The 20659-nt window shown below is 49.3% G+C and overlaps 2 protein-coding genes across 3 annotated transcripts; one reads left to right on the forward strand and one right to left on the reverse strand.

Moving 5' to 3' along the window:
• The first annotated feature begins 971 nt into the window (after nucleotides 1–971).
• On the forward strand, nucleotides 972–14598 carry Mtg1 (mitochondrial ribosome associated GTPase 1). Of its 2 annotated transcripts, XM_051145565.1 has the most exons (11): nucleotides 973–1154; nucleotides 1702–1766; nucleotides 3971–4075; nucleotides 7472–7552; nucleotides 8407–8463; nucleotides 8714–8804; nucleotides 10425–10486; nucleotides 10844–10940; nucleotides 11271–11352; nucleotides 13948–14060; nucleotides 14400–14598. In XM_051145565.1, the coding sequence occupies exons 1-11, from the start codon at nucleotides 1046–1048 to the stop codon at nucleotides 14516–14518; spliced, it is 981 nt and encodes a 326-aa protein (XP_051001522.1). In that variant the 5' UTR covers nucleotides 973–1045; the 3' UTR covers nucleotides 14519–14598. The 2 variants fall into 2 exon arrangements, with proteins under 2 accessions (XP_051001523.1, XP_051001522.1); XM_051145566.1 differs by lacking the exon at nucleotides 1702–1766 and having other exon boundaries at nucleotides 972–1154; nucleotides 3984–4075.
• A 2587-nt stretch (nucleotides 14599–17185) lies between these two features.
• Sprn (shadow of prion protein) lies at nucleotides 17186–18267 on the reverse strand. Its single transcript, XM_051147017.1, has one exon. The coding sequence runs from the start codon at nucleotides 17976–17978 to the stop codon at nucleotides 17535–17537; it is 444 nt and encodes a 147-aa protein (XP_051002974.1). The 5' UTR covers nucleotides 17979–18267; the 3' UTR covers nucleotides 17186–17534.
• Between the last annotated feature and the right edge of the window lie 2392 nt (nucleotides 18268–20659).

The raw sequence follows: 20659 nt of genomic DNA on the forward strand, positions 1-20659 counted from the left end.
ATAGTGGAGCATGCCTTTAATCTCAGCACTCAGGAGGCAGAGGCTGGCAGAGCGCTGGGAGTTCGAGGCCAGACTGGTCTACAAAGTGAGTTCACGACAGCCAAGGCTACACAGAGAAACCCTGTCTTGAAAAATAAAACAAAACAAATTATGTGTAGACCATGCTGATCTCAAAAACACAGAGAGCCACTTGACTGCCTCTGCCCCTGGGGTTGCGTAGGGGGCTAGGATAAAAGATATGCGCCACTACAATCCACATAAAAAGAAATATCAAAAAACCTAATAAGGTCTCTCTGTCTCTCGTTCTACGATTAAAGGCCTGCACCACCACTGCCCAGGTCAATCAGGTTTCTGGACTCATTTTTTAGACCAGGCTCAGGCTGGCCTCAAACTCACAGAGATCTGCCGGCCTCTTGAGTGTTGGGATTAAAGGCATGAGCCACCACGTTCAGCTATTAGTTTTTTTTGTTGTTGTTGTTGTTGTTGTTTTTGAGACAGGATTTCTCTGTTTGTCCTGGATTCGCGTTGTAGACCAGGCTGGCCTTGAACTCAGATATCCATCTGCCTTTGCCTCCCGAGTGCTGGGATGAAAGGCATTGGGTACCACACCTGTCTTCTTTTTATTTTTATTTTAATTAATTAATTTATTTGTTGTTGTTGTTGTTTTTCGAGACAGGGTTTCTCTGTGTAGCCTTGGCTGTCCTAGTCTCACTTTGTAGACCAAGCTGGCCTCGAACTCACAGCGATCCGCTTGCCTCTGCCTCCCGAGTGCTGGGATTAAAGGCGTGCGCCACCACGCCCGGCTACATGGTTTCTTTTTAAAATAATAATACTTCAAACTAAAAGAAGCTCACATAACCTCAAGAATACTGAGAACAGTACGGAGTCCGCATGTAGACAGTCCGGTACCGCCTACGCTGAGAGACTCTGAGGTAAGCGCATGCGCAGTTGCGCACGGGGAACTCAGGCTGCCCGGAACCCTGTGAACAGATCCAGGTGTCCTCGCGGAAGCAGTCCGTCAGCGCGCGCTACCGACAGCGGCACCATGAGGCTATGGCCGCAGGCATGGGGTGCCGTAGGGGCCGCTTGGCGCGAGTGTTTCCCTCTGCAAGGTCACGACGTAGCACGCTGGTTCCCCGGCCACATGGCCAAGGGTGAGGCTCAGCCGGGCACGGGCGCCGGCTCTGGCGGCCCCTTCTTTCGCCTTCCAGGCCTCGGGATGGAGAGCTGTTCCGTCCTTGATACTTTTGAGTCGCCCCGAGTGGTCCCTTGAAGGCCCCTGCAAGCCATTAGACCTGAGTAATGTCTGAGTTTATAGGTCACAACTTGGTCCCAGGCAGACATCTGGCACGGTGCGGCCCTGAGCTGCTGGTTGCTGTGTTTTGCTGCCGCTCCATGAGAGGTGGTAGTGTGTCGGGAAGGCGCCTGGAGTATGAGCGGGGCGGGTGGCAGTTGCGGGGGTGGAGCCTCCATGGTTTTGTGTGTTGAGGTCATTAAGTCAGCACTGAATCAAGAACTTACAGATCAAGACTCTCATATGTCAAATGTTCCGCCCAGAATCATCCAGGGCACCCCGGAACTTGGCTCAGCATGCTGCCTCCTTTACCCCCGTGTGCCCTGATATGTTCTCAGGTGTATTCCCTCAGGACGATTTAAATCTAGCCCCTTGGGTTGTTCCTTTAGTGCCCTTCTACCTTTCAGGTCTAAAGAAGATGCAGAGCAGTCTGAAGCTGGTGGATTGTGTCATCGAGGTTCATGACGCCCGGATATCCTTTCATGCTGTAGGAGAGCACCTCTGCTAGGCTGTAGATGAAACAGCAGGATGCTTTCCTGGTCTCTTTCCATCTTCTAGTCTGTTCTGCCTCTGGTACGGTCATTGTGTGTACAGCTGCCGGCAGTTTCTTTTGTAATTGCCGGGACATAAAGCAGTGCTCTCCATCTCTCATCACACATCAAGAGTTACTGGGAGGACTTTACACCAACACCTAGCCCCGTTTTAGATCAGAATCTCTGGGGTGGGGTCCATACTGGGTATTTTTATTTATTTATTTATCTTGGTGTTTTTCGAGACAAGATTTCTCTGTGTGGCTTGGCTGGCCTTGGACTCGCTGTGTAGACTAAGTTGGCCTCGAACTCACAGCGATCCGCCTGCCTCTGCCTCCCAGTTGCTGGGATTAAAGGTGTGTGCCACCACGCCCCAGCAGGTATTTTTATTTTTAAGTGCCCATCTGATACGTTATTTGTCTCAGCCTTTGTCTGGTTTCCTTTGATATTTTTAGGGATAAATTATCAAACCTGAGGTTAAATGGTCCTGACAGGAAAACGTGGATTTTCCTCTTGTCCTTAAGTGAAGTATTGGCAAGTCATAATCATGTCCACTGACTCGGGCTTCTCAGGCCACGTTTTTGTTTTTGTTTTTTGTTTGCATTTAAGCTGTGTTTGGTTTCTGTTGGCATGTGAGTTCTTCATCCTGCCTACTTAGCCCTCAAAGAGCGTAGGGATGTGTGCCAGACCAAGAGGCCCAGGCCTTTGGAACAGCTTGTGGTGGCTGTGGGGACCTGCTGCCACTTGTGGGAGTCTCTGGAAATAGTCATGGTGAATGAGGAACTATTTCAACTTTCAGAATTAGAACTTTAGCAATAATACATCTGGTGTATTTATTGGTTTTAGGCTGTAAATGTCTGTTAGTCTAATATCACATGCTGCCAGATGTGATGACATCATCATCATCATCATCAGTGAGACAGAATCTTGCAGTGTAGCCTTGACTGACCTAGAGCTTACTGTGTAGACCAGGATGGCCTGGAACTCACTCACATTGATATGCCTTCTGGAATTAAAGGCATGCACTACCATCCATTCCTTTATTTGATTAGCATGGTGGCACACGCTTGCAATCCCAGCACTTGTGAGGCAGAGGCAGGCGGGTCGTCGTGAGTTCAAGGCCAGCCTCGTCTATAAAGTGAGTTCAGGAAAACCAAGGCTACACAGAGAAACCCTGTCTCAAAAAACCAAAAAAAAAAAAAAAGAAAAAAAGAAAAAAAGAAAAGAAAAGAAAAAAGAAAGTAAAACATGGTTATTTTTTCAGCATATATAATGAGATGACTGGTCCCCTTTAGTCTCTGGAACACTCAACTGCATCTAGGATGTGGCAGCAGGTCTGTGCTGGATAGTGGTTTCCGTAGCATTGTAAGAGAGGAGCCTGGAGACTTGGCTTTGTGAGTGGGTTGGCCAGCTGTAGGAGAAGGGCCACCTGGAGATAGCAGCTCAGCCGGGTGCCCGGATGGGCAGGCAGAGGCCTTCGCACTTTTGTACTAGATCCTACTGGGAGGGCGGAAGGGGCAGAATGTAGAGATGAGACCTCTCACCTGCCTTTGTTAGTGTTACATGAAGGAGCCCCACAGCAGGCCTGGGTAGTTGAGGACAGCTGTAAGGAAGTAGCGTCTCCAGCGAGGATGGGTGGTGCCAGAGGTAATTTGGTTAAGATTTCATAAGAGTCACTTTTTCTTTCTTTCTTCCTTTTTTTTTTTTTTTTTTTTTAATCTCAATACAGGGTTTCTCTATAGCCTTGACTCTCCTGGACTCACTTTGTACACCAGGCTGGCCTCGAACTCAGAGTGATCTGCCTGCCTCTGCCTCCCGAGTGCTGGGATCAAAGGTGTGTGCAACCACGTCTGGCCTGAGTCACTTTTTCTTTTTAAACTTTAATTCCTTGGCATTCAAACAGTGGCTTCCCGTTGTACTTTGGTTTTATGCCTTCTGCCATCTGTTTGGGAACTTAAGTGACAAAGCCTTGCCTGTCTCCAACTTTCACAAGCCTCAACATTAGGGTTGGCCTCACAAGTCTGGGTGGAGGAACACGGGTTGCGTAGTCTCACTTGTCTGGAGATGGGCCTCTTGCATTGCCTTTAGCTCCTGCCTGAAGAACTGGTAAAGCTCTGTAGAGATTTCGCCTTAACATCATCAGCACATCCCACTTTCAGGTCGAAACCCTCTGTTCCAAGAGCTACTTGGTCTGAAGCCTCACTTGCTTGTCCTTAACAAGATGGACTTGGCAGATCTCACAGAGCAGCAGGTGAGTGCCTGTTCACAGACGCCAGCAGCAGTGTGACAGAGCCACTGACAAGGGAGTTCTCTTATGCCCCTGGGTAGGGTATACTTTAAAACAAATCCTGGCCTTGCAACCACAGCTTTTCCCCTCAATGTGAACTTATGTCCCAAATGATCAAGACGGTTACACCTCCTGTGGGAAGTGGACTGGTGTGCTACGGGAGTCCTGATGACCATTGTAGCCACTTTGCACCTTGGGCCTTTCTGATTTCTGATGGATGCTCTGTCCACAATGTCTCATGTGGTACTTTGGGCACACGTGACCACTGAAGCAAAGGGACGGATTACATTTTCCTTAGCTTTAACTAACTGGGAGATTCACAAGGCTAATGCTTGTAGCCCTAGTCCTCTTTGGTGCAGCCAGAGTTCACTTGTGGTGGCTGCAGTGTCTCCAGCTGACTATGTACCTAGCCTGACCCCAGATTTTCGGCTGCTAGTTGCTTTCTGTACACCCCAGTATCCAGAAACCGGAAGGGCTGGGAGGGGGACTGGGATATAAGGGCCCCAAGCACCTAACAGTCTCCAGAGCAGTGATCTCAACCTTCCCAGTGCTGTGATCCTTTAATACAGTTTGTGCAGTGGTGACTCACACCATAAAAATTGTTTTTGCTGCAACTTCGTAACTGATTTTGCTACTGTTATGAAGTGGAATGTAAATATTTGTCTTCCAATAATCTTAGGCGACACTTGTGAAATAGCCCTTTGACCCTCAAAGGGATTGTGACCCACAGGATGGAAACTGTTGCTCTAAATCCAGGCAAAATTAGGTCCCAGGGCAGTGTATTTTCTACATGGCCTAGAGTAATAAATACTGGCAGGAAATTATATTTGAAGTCTTAACTCTACTTTTTTCCCCTCTTGGTTTTTTGAGACAGGGTTTCTCTGTATAACAGTCTTGGCTGTCCTAGACTCACTTTGTAGACCAGGCTGGCCTTGAACTCACAGCGATCCGCTTGCGTCTGCCTCCCAAGTGCTGGGATTAAAGGTGTGCGCCACAACGCCTGGCTGTTTGACTTCACTTTTTATGGTGCGGTTGTGAAATTCTTTGGAAAGAGGGATGTCAAGGTCTTCAATTGAAGCCAGTTTTTAAGAAGTTGTTAATGATGCTGAGATTTTTCTTTAGCTAAGAGCAGTAGAGGTTGGGAGGATATCCAGGGCCGGTCCCAGTGGCAGCACCTGCTGCGAGGCCTAGGGAACTTATCACGGGCTCCACTTGTGCAAGCTTCTGGGTTTCCGCCTGGTTCGGTTGTTTATCTTCAAGTGCCTTCCTCTGTTTTTATTAGTTGAGACTTGAGCGGCTAGCAGTTGGTTAAGCGCCTCAAATGCTAGTCTTTACAAACTGGTGGACACTGCCCTCTACTGGCCAGACATAGGAGGTGAGCAGAGTACCGGGCTTCTGAAGGACCTAGGCTCCACTCTCATGGTCTGTATAGAGGGACATCTGAATAAATGGAGTAAACTGAGACCAGAGATCAGTAGTCTCTGTCATGGATAGTACCTTTTATGTTTTTTTATGTTTATGAGCGTTTTGCCTGTATGTATGTATGTATGTACTATGCATGTATGCATGTGTGTATGTGCAATACGTGTGTGCCTGGTGTTCACAGGGCCCAGAAGAGGGTAGAGGGTATTGGATTCCTTGGGATTGGAATTGTGAGTTGTGTGGGTGCTGGGAACCAAACTTGGAAGAGCAGCAAGTGCCCGTTACCTTTCAGCAATATGTCAGGCCTCCAAGGCAAGTGTCTTACTTATAGCATATGTAACAAATAACTGCAAGAACTAAAAGTGACTGCACTAATGAATTACTTTTTGTTTATTTAAACATTGACTATATTTTATGGCTAGTAACAACCAAACACAATACTGATTTTCAACATGCGTTAATAGATATGAACATACGGCAAATACGTATACTGAGTATAGTGAATATTAAGTGTGATGACTTTATTGTCAACTTTACTTTACTTTTGGGCTTATAGCACTACTTATTCTCTGTCACCAAGGCGGGTTCAATGCCATTTCGGTTTAAAATGAAGTTGCATGCTGGCCGTGGTGCCACACTCCTTTTATGCTAAAACATGGGAGGCAGAGGCGGGCAGAGCTCTATGAGTTTGGCGACAGCTTGGTCTACATCGTGAATTCCAGGCCAGCCAAGGCTACATAGTGAAAGCCTGTCTCAATTTCGCCTCCTCTCCCCAAGGGAGTCTTAGAGAGCACATGAAAGTGATGGGGTTCCTCAGAGAAGCCAGCACCTGTGCACTGTGATGAAGAGGCTTCAGAGCGACTTGGCTTAGCCCTGTTTTATCCCCAGAAGTGCTGAAGTCCCCGTGGTCAGGCTGTGTCCCCTGATCCTCAGCCTGGCAGAGCCCGAGGTGCACAGCACAGCTGTGTGTGCCCTAGGGCTCTTCCCTCCTGTTCTCTGGGGGGGCTCTTCTTCAGAGCCCCTTGTCCTCAGAGCCGAGGCTCTTCATTGTGTTTGTCGGCATTGCCTAGCTCCTAGAGTTTAAGTTGACTCTGAGCAGACTGCAAGCTTAGGTTCCTACTTAATTTCTTACTTATTTATTTATTTATTTATTTATTTATTTATTTTTGGTTTTTCGAGACAGGGTTTCTCTGTGTAGCCTTGACCATCCTGGACTCACTTTGTAGACCAGGCTGGCCTCGAACTCACAGCGATCCGCCTGCCTCTGCCTCCTGAGAGCTGGGATTAAAGGCGTGCGCCACCACGCCCGGCTTACTTACTTATTTTTGAGACAGGATCTCACTCTATAGTCCTTGCTGGCCTAGAACTTGTTGTGCTGGGACAAGTTCAAACTTAAAGAGATCCACATATCCCAAGCTCAGAGATCCCACTGGTCCCAAGTTCAGATTGAGTTTTATAGTATCACACCATATATATATATTGTGTGTGTGTGTGTGTGTGTGTGTGTGTGTGTGTGTGTGTGTGTGTAGTATGTTTACTTATTGTTTTGTTATCCTTTCATTTTTTGTAAATGGGTGTTTAGCCTGCATGTGTGTCTGTGCACCACACTTCTGCAGTGCCTGTGGAAGCCAGAAGAGGGCATTGAATCCCCTGGGACTGGAGTTACAGACTACTGTTAGCTGCCAAAAGGGTTCTAGGAATCAAACTTGGTCCTCTGTAAGAGTAGCCAGTCCTCTTAACTGCTGAACCATCTCTTCTGACTTGATACACACACACACACACACACACACACACACACACACACACACTTACATATTTTAAAAATTTATTTTAGACAGGATCTTTCTGTGTAGTACTGGGATTAAAGGTGTGTACCACCATGCTTGGCATACCATTCATATTTTAATTTAATGTTTAAAATAGAAATGTGTCTTTCAGAAAATTGTCCGGCACTTAGAAGAAAAAGGCCTGAAGCATGTCATTTTTACCAACTGTGTAAAGGATGAAAACATCAAGCAGGTAAGCCTCTGTGCATGTTGGTTGCTAAACAGTTGGGATAAGATCCTGGAATTGGCCGGGTGTGGTGTCGCACACCTTTAATCCCAGCACTTGGGAGGCAGAGGCAAGTGGTTCTCTGTGAGTTCGAGGCCAGCCTGGTCTACAGTGCAAGGCCAGGACAGCCAAGGCTACACAGAGAAGCCCTGTCTGGAAAAACAAAAACAAAAACAAACAAACAAACAAAAGATCCTGGAATTGGCTTTAGCAGCTCAGAGCCACAGAGTCTCCTGGGCTGCCTATGGGCATCCTATGGGGATGATCACAGCTGGAGTGAGTTCTGAGGATGTATTCTGGGGTTCTAAGTACTACAAGGCTCTTGTAGGATATAGTAACTATTTCTCCCATGAGTTTATGTGTGGAAGAGCCCTCTTGAGGCAGCCACACTATGTGTGTGTGGTGTGTTGGTGGTGGGTGGGTGAATCCCAGTTATCTGTACCTGTTGGACAGCTCGATACCTGTGATATGGATGCCTAGTGATGTGTGTGTGAGGTCTCTGCCCCTACTAATCAAGGGGTCAGTATAAAGACCGGATCCATGCCAGGCCTGGTGGCTCATGCCTGTAATCCTAGCACTTGGGAGGCAGAGACAGGTGGAGCAACGTGAGTTTAAGGCCAGCCTGGGCTACAGAGAAAAACCCTGTCTGAAAAAAACAAAAACAAAAAACAAACGACAACAACAACAAAAAACCCAACAAAGCAAAACAACAACAACAACAACAACAACAACAAAACCCAAAACAAAAGAAAAAACAAACAAACAAAAAAAGTGGGTGTGTGAGGGGTGTATGACCAGAGGATGTGGCATGTTTGTTGCAGATCGTCCCAAAAGTCTCGGAACTGATCAGCTGCAGCTACCGCTATCACCGAGCTGAGGTGAGCTGGGTGCAGAGCTGGGGTGGGGGTGTGGAGTTACCTAGTCCCTGCCTGCCTGGCCATGCTGAGCCTTCTTTAATACAGAGGGCTGGGCTGTGTCCCAGAAGGATCCAGCCTTTGCTTTCACTGTCCTTTAGTGGGAAAAGCTAGGCCAACCCTGTTGGTCAGCACAGGGCCTTTGTGAAGATGTCCCCTTCCCCTGGGCTGTAGTTTCACATCCTTGAAACTGGAAACTCTTCTGCCTCCACAGAACCTGGAGTACTGCATCATGGTGGTCGGTGTCCCCAATGTAGGCAAATCCTCTCTCATCAACTCCCTGAGGCGGCAGCACCTCAGGACAGGTAGGCTGTCACTGGTGTGCTGACTTCTGCTCCTGGAGGGCACTGTGGAAGAGTGTGGCCAACCCTGTGTTGCTCTGAGGCACTCCTTCCATAGTTGGTGGCCTGTTCTATTTCTTAAAAGGACAGTTAATGGTCTGATGGAGGTCTATGTGGCCAACAGCCATCGGCTACACAGTATGTATTTACCACACTGTCACATGCTCTTGACTTCTGTATATTTAGATTTTGGGATAAATTTGGCTTCTTTCTTTCTTTTTTTTTTTTTTTTTTTTGAGATAGGGTTTCTCTGTGTAACCCTGGCTATCCTGGACTCACTTTGTAGACCAGGCTGGCCCTGAACTCATAGTGATCCACCTGCCTCTGCTTACCTAGTGCTGGGATTAAAGGCATGCACCACCACCCAGCAGCTTTATTTTTTACACTGACAGTATAGTGTTTATTAAATTTTTTTTTTTTTTTTTTTACAAAGCTAGATGTGATGGCACATGCCTTTAATCCCAGCACTCGTGAGGCAGAGGCTGAGAGGCCAAAGGAGAGGCAGAGGCCCTGTCTCCAAGAGACAAAAAAACCTACAAAACTAAACAACAACTCGTTTATAGTGTAAAGGCTGAGAGTTTTAAATCATGCTGTATCATGATTTTACAAGGGGGTATTTTGGGCATTATTTGGAAAGCTGTCACAGTCATGTAATGTGTTAAGTTTTTTTCCCTTTAAGTGTGTATCGCCTTTGTTTAGGGGTAGGCATCTCCACTATCCAAACTTTAAATTAGCTGAAACTGGAGCTTCAGGCATATCATCTCGTTCTTTGCCACAGTGCCTGGTGGCCCTGTTCTCTTTCCATCAAGTGTGTCAATAAACAGTTCTGGGGGGCTGGAGAGATGGCTCGTGGTCAAGAGCACCGACTGCTCTTCCAGAGGTCCCGCACTCAATTCCCAGCAACCACATGGTGGCTCACAACCATCTAATGATGTGATCTGATGCCCTCTCTGGCCTGTGGGTGTACATGTAGGCAGAGTACTGTATACATAATATAAATAATTAAGGAAAAAAAGAGTTCTGGGACTGGCTTATCTCACTTTATATGATGTTCTAGGTTTGTGCATGTCAGAACTTCGGAGTTCCTTCTTCCTTAGGCCCAATTGTTCCACTGTCTACACTATTCTCGTTCCTCTGGTCATCTGTGTTGGACACTTTTACTTCTGTGGTGATTTGGTAGTGAATACGGAGCTTCCTGGGGTGCCCTGGGCTGGATCCCATGCCAGGCAGTCGCAGTGTTGGGATCAAGTGTGGTGCTGGCTGGCCTGCTGGGGGTATTGCTGTGAAGTAGGCAAGTCCGGGAGAGGCTTTGAGGTGGAGGAGCAGCTCTGGTATGACCTTTGCAGCAGGGGGCACCTTTCTCCCCCAGGCAGTGAGCTCTGGGCATTTGTTAGTTAGTCCTTGGCCACTGTGCCTAGCTTTTGAAAACCCTCACCATGTCTTCTTTGGGCCTGAGTAAGGAACTGTTTATAATTTGACAAATGTATCGACCTCTGGGTTTCCCATCTGCTTGCCAGCTATGTTAGTGAAACACCTTTCATTAGCTGTGGGTAAATAGTAGGTGGTATGTTTGTGTCTTTTCAGGAAAAGCTGCCAGAGTGGGTGGTGAGCCGGGAATCACCAGAGCTGTGACATCCAAAATCCAGGTAGGGTCCTTGGTAGCTGAGCCCAGAGCTCTGCCCAGAGCTTTGCTGTAGAGCCTGGCACCACCAAGTGCAGCATCGGCCCTGCCTCTGCCCTCCTTCCTTTCCCTCCTCTCATGTTTATTGCCAGTGCTGCTATATCCATATGGAAATCTGTCAGGAAGGCAAACTTCTCACCCAAAACCACACTCATGTATTCCCTTTCATTTTCATGGACCTTGGGCTTTTATTTGTTCTTCAAATTAAGCAGAAATTATATACTATGGGGGACTCTAAACCTTGGTGCAAAAGGCAACCTGTGCGGTGAGTTTATCCAGTGATTTAGCTGTTGCCTGGCTTGATCCCTCTTCTGCCACACAGGTATGTGAGCGTCCACTGATGTTCTTGCTGGATACTCCTGGAGTCCTGGCTCCTCGGATTGAAAGCGTGGAGACAGGCCTGAAGCTGGCCCTGTGTGGTAAGCCTCTGCCCCACTGCTGATCTTGACTGTCCCCTAGGCAGGTCCCCTTCCTGCTACCAGATGCTCCTCACAGTTTTGAGAGGGGGACTAGCTCACAGCATGCAGGCGCTGATTACCATTCTGCCCCGTAACAGGGGTGGACAGAGAAGTCATGCTTGGCAAGCAAGTCACATGCCATATAGGAAGAAGACCAACAGCTGTGGTCCATCCTTCAGGGAGGTTCCTTTGTAGCATGATGTTTTCTGCCTTCAACTGGGAGGCATTCAGGCTTGGTGGGGCATAGATGCCCACTGTTCCATGGGCTTGCATTAGCTGCTTGTCTTACAGGGACTGTGTTGGACCACCTTGTTGGGGAAGAGACCATGGCTGATTACCTCCTTTACACCCTCAACAGGCATGGGCTATTTGGGTGAGTGCAGTGGGTGTGGGGCTGCAGCCCCGTGCTTGCTCATCCTATCTAGGTATGGTTCTAGAAATGTGTCATTAAGGTATTACGTAATCTGTATATTATTACTAGTGTGTGATTTGATAGGTTTTGATATATGACCACATCATATTGTCACACAAGGTAGTGGACATTCTGGGGTGTGGTGGTACCTGTCCCAAATCCCAGTACCTATGAGGCTAAAATAGGACTGTAAGCTTGAGACCAGCTGGTCTACATAGTAAGAACCTCGTTGACTTTGTCTCTTCCTTAGCCCCCTGTGGGTGGGGGAAGAAGATGAGTATTCTGTCCATGAAATTGTACAGGATACCTACTGTCTCCGAGCTTCCCCTATGGGGCCGCATGAGTGTTCGGAGTCATGAGTGTTCGGAGTCATCCGTGTTCTACATTCCTTCTGGTGGCTGGGCTCGTTGCATGTTACCCAGACATCCTACATTTGGTTTATCTGTTCTCCCTGGTAGACATGGGTGTGGGCACTTCGTGGCTGCCACAAACAAAGCTGCTGGAAACACTCATGTGAGATCTCTTTGTGATGTGAGTTTCTACTTCTCACAGGAGAGTGTTTGAGCCACTCGGCCGTGGTGAGCAAACACGGGAGAGTGTCTGAGCCATGTGGTGGTGGTGACTTTAGCTTCCTACAGAACCACTGAGCTGTTTTCCAGAGCAGTTGTACTGTGCCAACACCACCTAGCAGAAAATGGGGGTTCAGGCCTTTCCGAATCCTCTTTACACTTGTGGCTAGTCTCTTATTATTTTCCCATTCAATTATTTTATATAATGTTTATGAATTTTACCTGCATGCATGTCTGTGCACCACATACGTGTAGTGCCTGTGGAGGAGGGCTTTCTAGACTTCCTAGAACTGGCATATGGACAGGTGTGATCAGTGATGTGGGTGCTGGATCTAACCCAGGTCCACCAGCCACCGCTCCATGTCTCAGCCCTCACCAGTCTTGATTTCAGCCTCACAGCCTACAGTGCTTGGTGTATATTCCTACTAGTGCGATGCTGAACATCTTTTCCTGTGTCCATTGGCCACCGATGTGTCTTCTCTGGGAAAACATCTGTTCAAATCTTTTTCTCATTTAAATGTTTTATTTTATGTGGATGGGTGTTTTGCCTGGGTACCATGGCATGCCTGATGTCCGTGGAGGCAACCCTGAAACTGGTGTTACTGATGGTTGTGAGTGATCATGTGGGCACTGGGAATTGAACCCAGGCCCTCTGGAAGAGCAATAAGTTTTGTTAACCATTGAGCCGTCATTCCAGTCCATCATCCCCTTTTGTTTTTGTTTTTATTTATTTATTTATTTTTGAGACAGGGTAGCCCAGGCTACCCTCACGCTCAGAAAGATCTGTCTGCCTCTGCCTCCTTTGTGCTGAGATTTAAGGCACACACCACCATATTTGGCTTTTCTTTTCTTTTTTGGTTTTTTGAGAGAGAGTTTCTCTGTGCAACAGCCCTGGGCATCCTGGACTCATTTTGTAGACTAGGCTGTCCTTGAACTCACAGATATCTGCCTGCCTCTGCTGGCCAAGTGCTGGGTGCTGGGTGCTGGGTGCTGGGTGCTGGGATTACAGGTGTGCACCACTTCACCCAGCTTTTTTTTTTTTTTTCTTTTGATGCTGGAGCTTGAACCTGGAGTTGATTACAGTAAGCATGTGCTCTCCTGCTGACCTACTTCCAGTCCTATTTTCTTTTTTAAAAAGATTTATTTATTTATTACATATTACACAGTATTCTGCCTGCATGTATGCCTGCACACCAGAAGAGGGCACTAGATCTCATTGTAGATGGCTGTGAGCCACCATGTGGTTGCTGGGAATTGAACTCAGGACCTCTGGAAGAGCAGCCAATGCTCTTAACCACTGAGCTATCTCTCCAGCACCCTATTTTCTTATTTTTAAGTGGTATCACTTTATCTACTCTGCAGGATAAGGTCTGCACAAGTTCTTCAGGAGTTTAGGCCTTGCCTTTTCTTTCTGTTAACACTGGTTTTGGGGAGTAGATGGTCTTAGTTTTGGAAGTCTGATTTAGTAACCAGATACTTCATAATGGCGATATGCCTAGCCTGAGGCCATAGAACTTTGTTTTTCTCTTGGAGAGTGACAGCTTAGGTTTCACATTTAGGTATATGATCCTCTTCTGCTATGTATTAATATATGTTTTGTGTATGGCATAACTAAAAGGTTCTTATTTTGTATATGGATGAACTGGTTGTCCAGAAAAATTTGTTGTAGACTTTTCCCCACTAATTGTCCTCTGCCTTGGCTGGGAATTCATGTTGTATATTAGTCTGTCTGTGGACTCTTCTGTCCTGTCCTGTCTTGGTGAATGAATGGTTACTTTTGACTGGGCACCAGGCATTTGAATGTTACCTTGCTAGGTGATAAGTCTTTTCTCTAAGAATTTCTGAGCCTTGTTCTGGAGCACTAAGTTGCCTTGAAGCAATCTGGTCCCCTCAGGAGGCCAGGAGCTGGGCATCTGAGATGTGGGTGAATGGGACTCTTCCTCAGGCTTGGAGCCTCAGAAGTCTGACCTGAGTTGTGGGCTTGCAGGTATGTGCAGCACTATGGCCTGGCCAGTGCCTGTGACCACATAGAGTCGGTGTTGAAGAGCATGGCTGTGAAGTTGGGGAAGACACGGAAAGTGAAGGTGCTCACAGGTACAGGTGAGTGAGCTGCACTGTGTGGCACAAGGCCGCTACTGTGTCTTCTGTTGGGACTTCTGACCCTTTCTGGAAGGCAGGAGTGAGGCACAGCAGGAAGCCTGTGGACATCTGTCCTGGGGTGAGAGCGTGAGAAGGGGACTGTGGAAATGCCTAGGGAGGAGGACTTTGTGGTACAGGTTTCAGAAGGTGTCCTAACTGCAGACAGTGCTGGTGGATATGATGCCTGTGTTCTTTCTGAACACTCCCTGTTCCCCAGATTTCGTGGATGGTGCCCCCAGCTGTGTCTTAGGGCAAGGCTGTCCTTAGATGCCCCTCTCTCATCAGATTCTCTGTCCTCAGGTAATGTCAATGTTATCCAGCCTGATTACGCCATGGCGGCCCGTGACTTCCTCCGGAAATTTCGCAGTGGGCTATTGGGCCAAGTGATGCTGGACTGTGACATTCTGCCTGCTTGCTGATGACACTGATCCCTGAACTGGCTGACTGGAGTATGGTCTCCTGCGTACTCCATGGAACCGCAGCTGGAGTGCTTAATGCTTAGAACTGTTCTCCCGGCCAGCTCTCAGTGCTAGTACCCGAGACTCAGGCCCTACCTCCAAAGGGCACTAGAGCCTGGTCAGTCCTGGTTACTACCCTGGGGTCCCAGGAATCCTGTGTATGTGGTTTGGTCAGGAGGTTTTCTCCATCTCAAGGAGAGATTAACGTTATCTCAGAGGGGTCAAAGCTATAATCTGTAGTTTTAAAAAAATTGGGTTAAAAAGCCCACTTTTAAACATCTCTCTCTGACTGTCTCTCATGTTTTACTTTATTTATTTATTTATTTATTTATTTATTTTTTGTCATTTTAAGACAAAATTTCATCGTGTGGCTTAGGATGGTCTCAAACACACATTCCTCCTGCCCCAGCCTCTTGAGCTGGGATTATATAGGTGTGTGCCATGATGCCAGGTTAAAAGGCCCATTTTCTGATGTTTTTTTGCATTGTGTGCTTAGTCCTCTGAGCCCATAAGTTAAATCCCCTTCCAGCCATGGATGCTGGGGTTGGTAGACTAGGGACTGGGTCCTCAGTCAGAGTCTCAAGTCTCTCGAAGCCCTGCAATGAGGAAGACATGTATCACCAGCCGAGGGCTTTATTTCACAAGGAACTCTCCACCCATACAAGCGCACACACAGGCACAGGAGGGTTGCAGTGGTGAATGGAGGAATGTCCTCTTCCCTAGCACTTCAGAGCCTGCACCTCAGGAGCCATCTGATGCACCTCAGGAGCCATCTGATGCACCTCAGGAGGCCATCTGATGCACCTTAGGAGGCCATCTGATGCACCTCAGGAGCCATCTGATGCACCTCAGGAGCCATCAGATGCAGGCTCAACTTTGCCCAGGCCAGAGGATCACTGGAAGAGGATCACCATCTAGCCATTGGCACTGTGGTGGCTGCAGGAGGTGGTGCAGAGGGAGTGTCCCAGCATAGTTGACCTCCATGTACTCATGGCATCTAGAAGATGTTGCTGCCAGCAGCTTGCTGTCTATAAAGAAAGGGGCTGATTGATACAGATAGGAGGTGCTGTTGGGCCAGCTGGGCTATACCTGCTCAGAAGTTCTAGTCTCTTCTGTCCAGTATTGACCTGGCCTTTCCATAGTTGCCTGAACCAGTGCTTGGATGCTCAGCGGTCTCTCAGCTTCTTGTGGATGGCTGATAACAGGGCTAGCCCTCCACTGTTGTCTCTTGCTGTGGCCCCAGTATGATAAGCCTCCTCTGAGACTCTTCCTCAGCATCTCTGGTTCCTGTTAGCGGAGAAGGTATTCAAAGCTGTGTGGCTGTGTCAAATGCTAAATACTCTGGAGAAGTCAGGTTGGTGTGTGAAATAATCATTAAAAGGTGATGTTTCCAATATGTCCAGAACTAACACATGGTACTCTGTGGTACATGAAGGGCTGGTCTATATAGCCCACCATCAGGGGCTCTGGTGGGTCTCCCTATGCCAGACTGGATGTATCAGCACCTGCCCTGAGGCCCCAAGTGGGCTTGGCCCTTGCCTTGCTGGTCTTGGTGGTTTTGAACTTGGTCTTTTAGGGACAGAGGAACATCTGAGCTGGCTGTGCCTAAGAGCACCGGCAGTGTGGATAGAAGCTGCAGGGAGCTGCATCCTGCAACTTGTTGGTCAAGAAAATGCTTGGCTAGGGTGCTGCTAATAGCCTTGAAATCCATACCCTAACCAGAGGTATGCCAGGCTAGCATTGCACATATTGCCCGAGCCCAGCCCATCACTCCACGGGGACAAGGATATGCTGGTGGGCCCTGGAGCAGCAAAGAGCCAGTCTGCCCAAAGGGAGATCTACGTGAGGATGGACTGTAGTGCATGTCTTTGAGGCCTCTCTGGGCATCAGCTCTGTCTCCATTTGGATATGGATGGTCGGAAAGCTTTTAATAGTGTCAGCCCACACTTACAACCTGCTGAGGCTGGTTATTCTGTTGTTAGCTTTCTCTGGGCGGCAACGGGCCTGAAGAACTGCTGCCTCCTCCAGTGTGCAGGCTGCCAGCTGTCAATCATGCCATACTCCATCTCTCCTCCCCGGTCCATCTGTTTGCAAGGGCGGGGTCTCCCAACATGAAATGCTGCTATCCACTGGAGTTGTGGGACTCCTGCAGTTTGGGTTATATACAAAGAAGCCCCCTACAGCAGGATTGGTGTTGTGCCCAAGTGATGCTCACTTGTGAACCTGAAGGTCAAAGGGAATGGAATGTTTTTGAATGTGGGCCCTCTAGCCGTCAGTTCATTTTAGGAACAATTATATGTTCCTTATGGCCAAGTGGCTCCAAGAGGAGAAAACCCTTCTCACAGAAGGTCTCTTGGGCAGTCGGCCAGGAAGAAATATACTACCTTGGCCTTGGTAGCATGTTCTAGGAGGGCCACAGTGGATGTCCCAGGATGGATTTTTTTTCCTGCTCTGGATGTTCCTGAGCTGTGACATCATTAGGACCTGCCATGGGCAAGTGGTTAGCACCTGACACTTTCTCACGTTGGAGGCCAAGTGAATGAATGCTGTCTTCGTCGAATTGTGAAGTCCTCCGCTTCCATGGGAGGCCCAAGGGCTTTTGGGCTATAGTGGCAGAATCAATGAGAATGGGCTCTTCCTGGTGGGCAGCAGTGTTCCTGTTGTCGTGTCAGGGTGGGCAAGCAGACAGGCAGGGTCTAGTACTTTGTCTTGGGCAGCTCTGGAGAGTCGAGGGCAGTCTGTCTCTCTGGCAGTAGAGCTGTTAGTTCCTGTCACGGTGGAAGATTGGGAGACTGGGATGGGCAAGAGAGGAGATAGTGTCCACAAACTGCAAGAGGTCTTTTGGGTCCAGAACGTCCCTGGCCTGGGTAATCATAGCAAAAGGAAGTGATCCTCTGAGGTGGAGACCTTTGGGGTGGGCCCTAAGGGCCTGAAGACGCAGGCTAGGAGCTAGACCTAGGATGGAGCGTAGCCTGGTCTAGGACCGAAACAGTTCCAGGGCTCCAAGGGTGCCGCCCAGAAGCAGGCAAACATGTGGACTGGGCGTGGATCCCGAACCGGAAGTCCAGGCCCAGTAGCTGTAGACTCCTCGGTCGGTCCCATTGCCTCCGGTTGCCCGGTTCTCATCGTCCTCTAGGCCTAGCTCCCCAGGCCCTGAGGTCCTCCTCCAGCCAGAGCCAGTGGCAAGGCCGGCAGCCACACCCGCTGCAGCCCCTGCTGCTGCCCCTGCAGCCGCCACACGCAGAGAGGATCCGTAGCGGGGCGCCGGCCTTACCCGCACTCTTGATGCCCCGCGCGCTCCTCCACGGACCCCACGGGCACTGCCTCGGGCTCCTCCCCGGCCGCCCTTTGCCAAACAGCTGTCACAGAGGAAGGCGGCAGCCAGCAGCAGAGCCCAGCATGTGGCAGCAGTCCAGTTCATCCTACTGGGCAGAATCTGCGAGAAGAGGGTGGAAGGGGCTTCAGCTTCTGGGCAAGGGTGGAGCTTGGCTTAGGGCCCGGGTACGGGGGTATCAGACCCTGAGCTCATCAGGACCAGGGGACCTCAAGGCAGAACAGGGCTCTGGTTTTGTGATCATCTGACAGAAGGCTCTAGCATCTTGGAGGACAGTGGGCTCAGGGCTGGGGAAGGGGTTCTTTAATCTCCAGAACCAGGACTTTGGTTGGGGGTTCCTGCTATATAACCGGGTGGAGACGGGGTGGGTGGTGGGGAAAGGGTTCAACAAAAGGGTTACCGGTTTACAGGCTGTGGTAGGGTGGAGATGGGTCCCAGAATGGGATTTGCTGAGCACCCGCAGTGGGGCTCAGGCCCTGGGGTGGGGGTTGGGGTTGGGGTACAAATCCCCCTGCTCTGCACACGGGTCCCTGGAAGGACTGGGGATGGATTAGTGTGTGGAGAACACTAATTTGGAATCGAGAGCCCTCAATACACCCAGATTATGGTTAGAATGGACGGCCTTGTGATTTGCTCTGGCACCTGGATCTCCGGATGCCTCGCTAGAGCCTTTCAGCCAGAGGCTGCGGCTGCATGCACTGGGCGGAGGGGTTCAGAATCCAGATCCGCGATTCTTTGCAGCGCCAACAAACAGCGCTGGGTAAAAAGCCCCGCAGGCCCATATCCCAGGTCAGTTTTTCTCTTCCCTGCCCTAGCTCCACCCTTCCTAGGTTTCCGTAGGCCTGCAGCCTGGGCAGGTAGGTAATCAAGGGTGGGTTCTGCTGGCTGTGGACCCGCGCGGTCTGCATGGAAGCTCCAACCTCCTCTGGTCCTCTTTCCCCACTCCCTCCCCCTCCTCCCAGCATCACTGGGTCCATCCACCTCCCGACTTACTGGTCGCAAGCCTAGGTCGGAAGAGCGGTTTAGACCCGCGGAGCGGAAAGGTGCGGCGTTGAGGACCCTTTTCCTTAGGCAGAGCTCACGGCTGGGTTTTGCTGAAGCTTCCGCCTGAAGATTAGGGGCGGGCAGCCGCGGAGGTTCAGCCCCGGGAGACGTGGAGGGAGGAGATATTGCAAGCTAGGAAAAGCACAGCCTCAGCCCTTCACGTTGCCCGGCCCCCAGCCTCGCTGCGCTGCATATTGCTTCCTCCCACCCCATCCCCTCCCCAGCCCTGCCCAATCTCTCATTTCCCCACGTCCACTAGCTCCACCAGCCAGGGCATCCAGCGTGTTCTTGTTCCTGTCGGTCCAGTATCTTTGTTCATAGCCTCTTCCTCTCCTGTTCTCCCTGCCTGCCCAACCGTGTCGATTATTTTTTAATTAATTTATTCATATTGCATCTCAATTGTTATCCCGTCCCTTGTATCCTCCCGTTCCTCCCTCCCTCCTGCTTTTACCCTATTCCCCTCCCCTATGTCTGTCACTGAGGGGGACCTCCTCCCCCTCTATATGATCATAGGGTATCAAGTCTCTTCTTGGTAGCCTGCTATTACGATCTGAGCCCAGGGGTTCTGCTCCAACCAAGGACAATACATGCAGTAAACATCGAACCCCTACTCAGATATAGCCAATGGACAGGACATTCTCCACAGTTGAGTGGAGAGTGGGGACTGACTTTCACACGGACTTTGGTGCCCTATATTTGACCATGTCCCCTGGATGGGGAGGCCTGGCGGCACCGCGTCGATACTTATGATTCTCATAAATTTCCTGCCTCCTTTCCCATTCCTCGGATGTAAGCCCATCTCCACCTACTCCTCTTCCCCAGCCACAAGATCACTGGATGGTCTTTCTAGGTGTGTGGGGCTCCCAGTAAGCACTAGGATGAGCCAAACATCCTGCTAGATGCCCCCCCCCCCCAGGCAGTTTGATCTACAGCCGTGCATATATCCCAAGAGCACTAGAGACCCTGTTGATCTGAGCTTTCCTGAATCTTCTGAAAATCGGCTCCCAGAGAGCCAGCTCCTCTTTATTTTCAAGTGGACCCCCTCCCCCTGTCCTTGTAGGGTAAGTGTAACCTCAGCTCCAGACATCCATGGGGTTTTTCATCTGCACCAGACTTGTTTTCCAAAGCCCAAGGTTCCAAAGTCCGGGCTGAGGCTGGTAGGGAGCCTCCTGGGAGCCTGAGATGGACCCAATGGGCAGAGTCAGGAGAAGAAGTGGGTGGTCAGTGTGTGGAGCACTTCTCATGGAGGCCACTGTGGTTCTGGGCTTCGTGTGCAGCTGACAGCGCACCCCCATGCCTCCATTTTGTTTAGACAGGGAGAGCGCCCCGCTGTTCCTTTTCTATTTCCTATTAAAATGTGAGGGACGAACACAGTGTGTTAGACATTCAAGGCTCACTGCAACACACAAGAACAAGGCCAAGGAGTAAACACATAACACAAGATGTTTGAGGACCAGAGGAGAACTGAAACAGTAACACACACACACACACACACACACACACACACACACACACACACACACATTCAGAATGAACAGAGCAGAGCAGACACTGTGTTGGTGACTTAAGAAGAGGATGCTGTCAAAAAAGAAACAGAAGCAACTAGAAAGAAATTTTCAGGTCAAAACACTTTGTTCCTCCCCCAAAGAAGAGATGCGTCTAGTTACAAAGCCAAGGCCATATCCTGCAAAGGACAAAGACTGTGAGAGGAAAGGTCATCAACT

Source organism: Acomys russatus, chromosome 5 (assembly GCF_903995435.1).
Source record: "Acomys russatus chromosome 5, mAcoRus1.1, whole genome shotgun sequence".
In the NCBI taxonomy this organism is placed as follows: domain Eukaryota; kingdom Metazoa; phylum Chordata; class Mammalia; order Rodentia; family Muridae; genus Acomys; species Acomys russatus.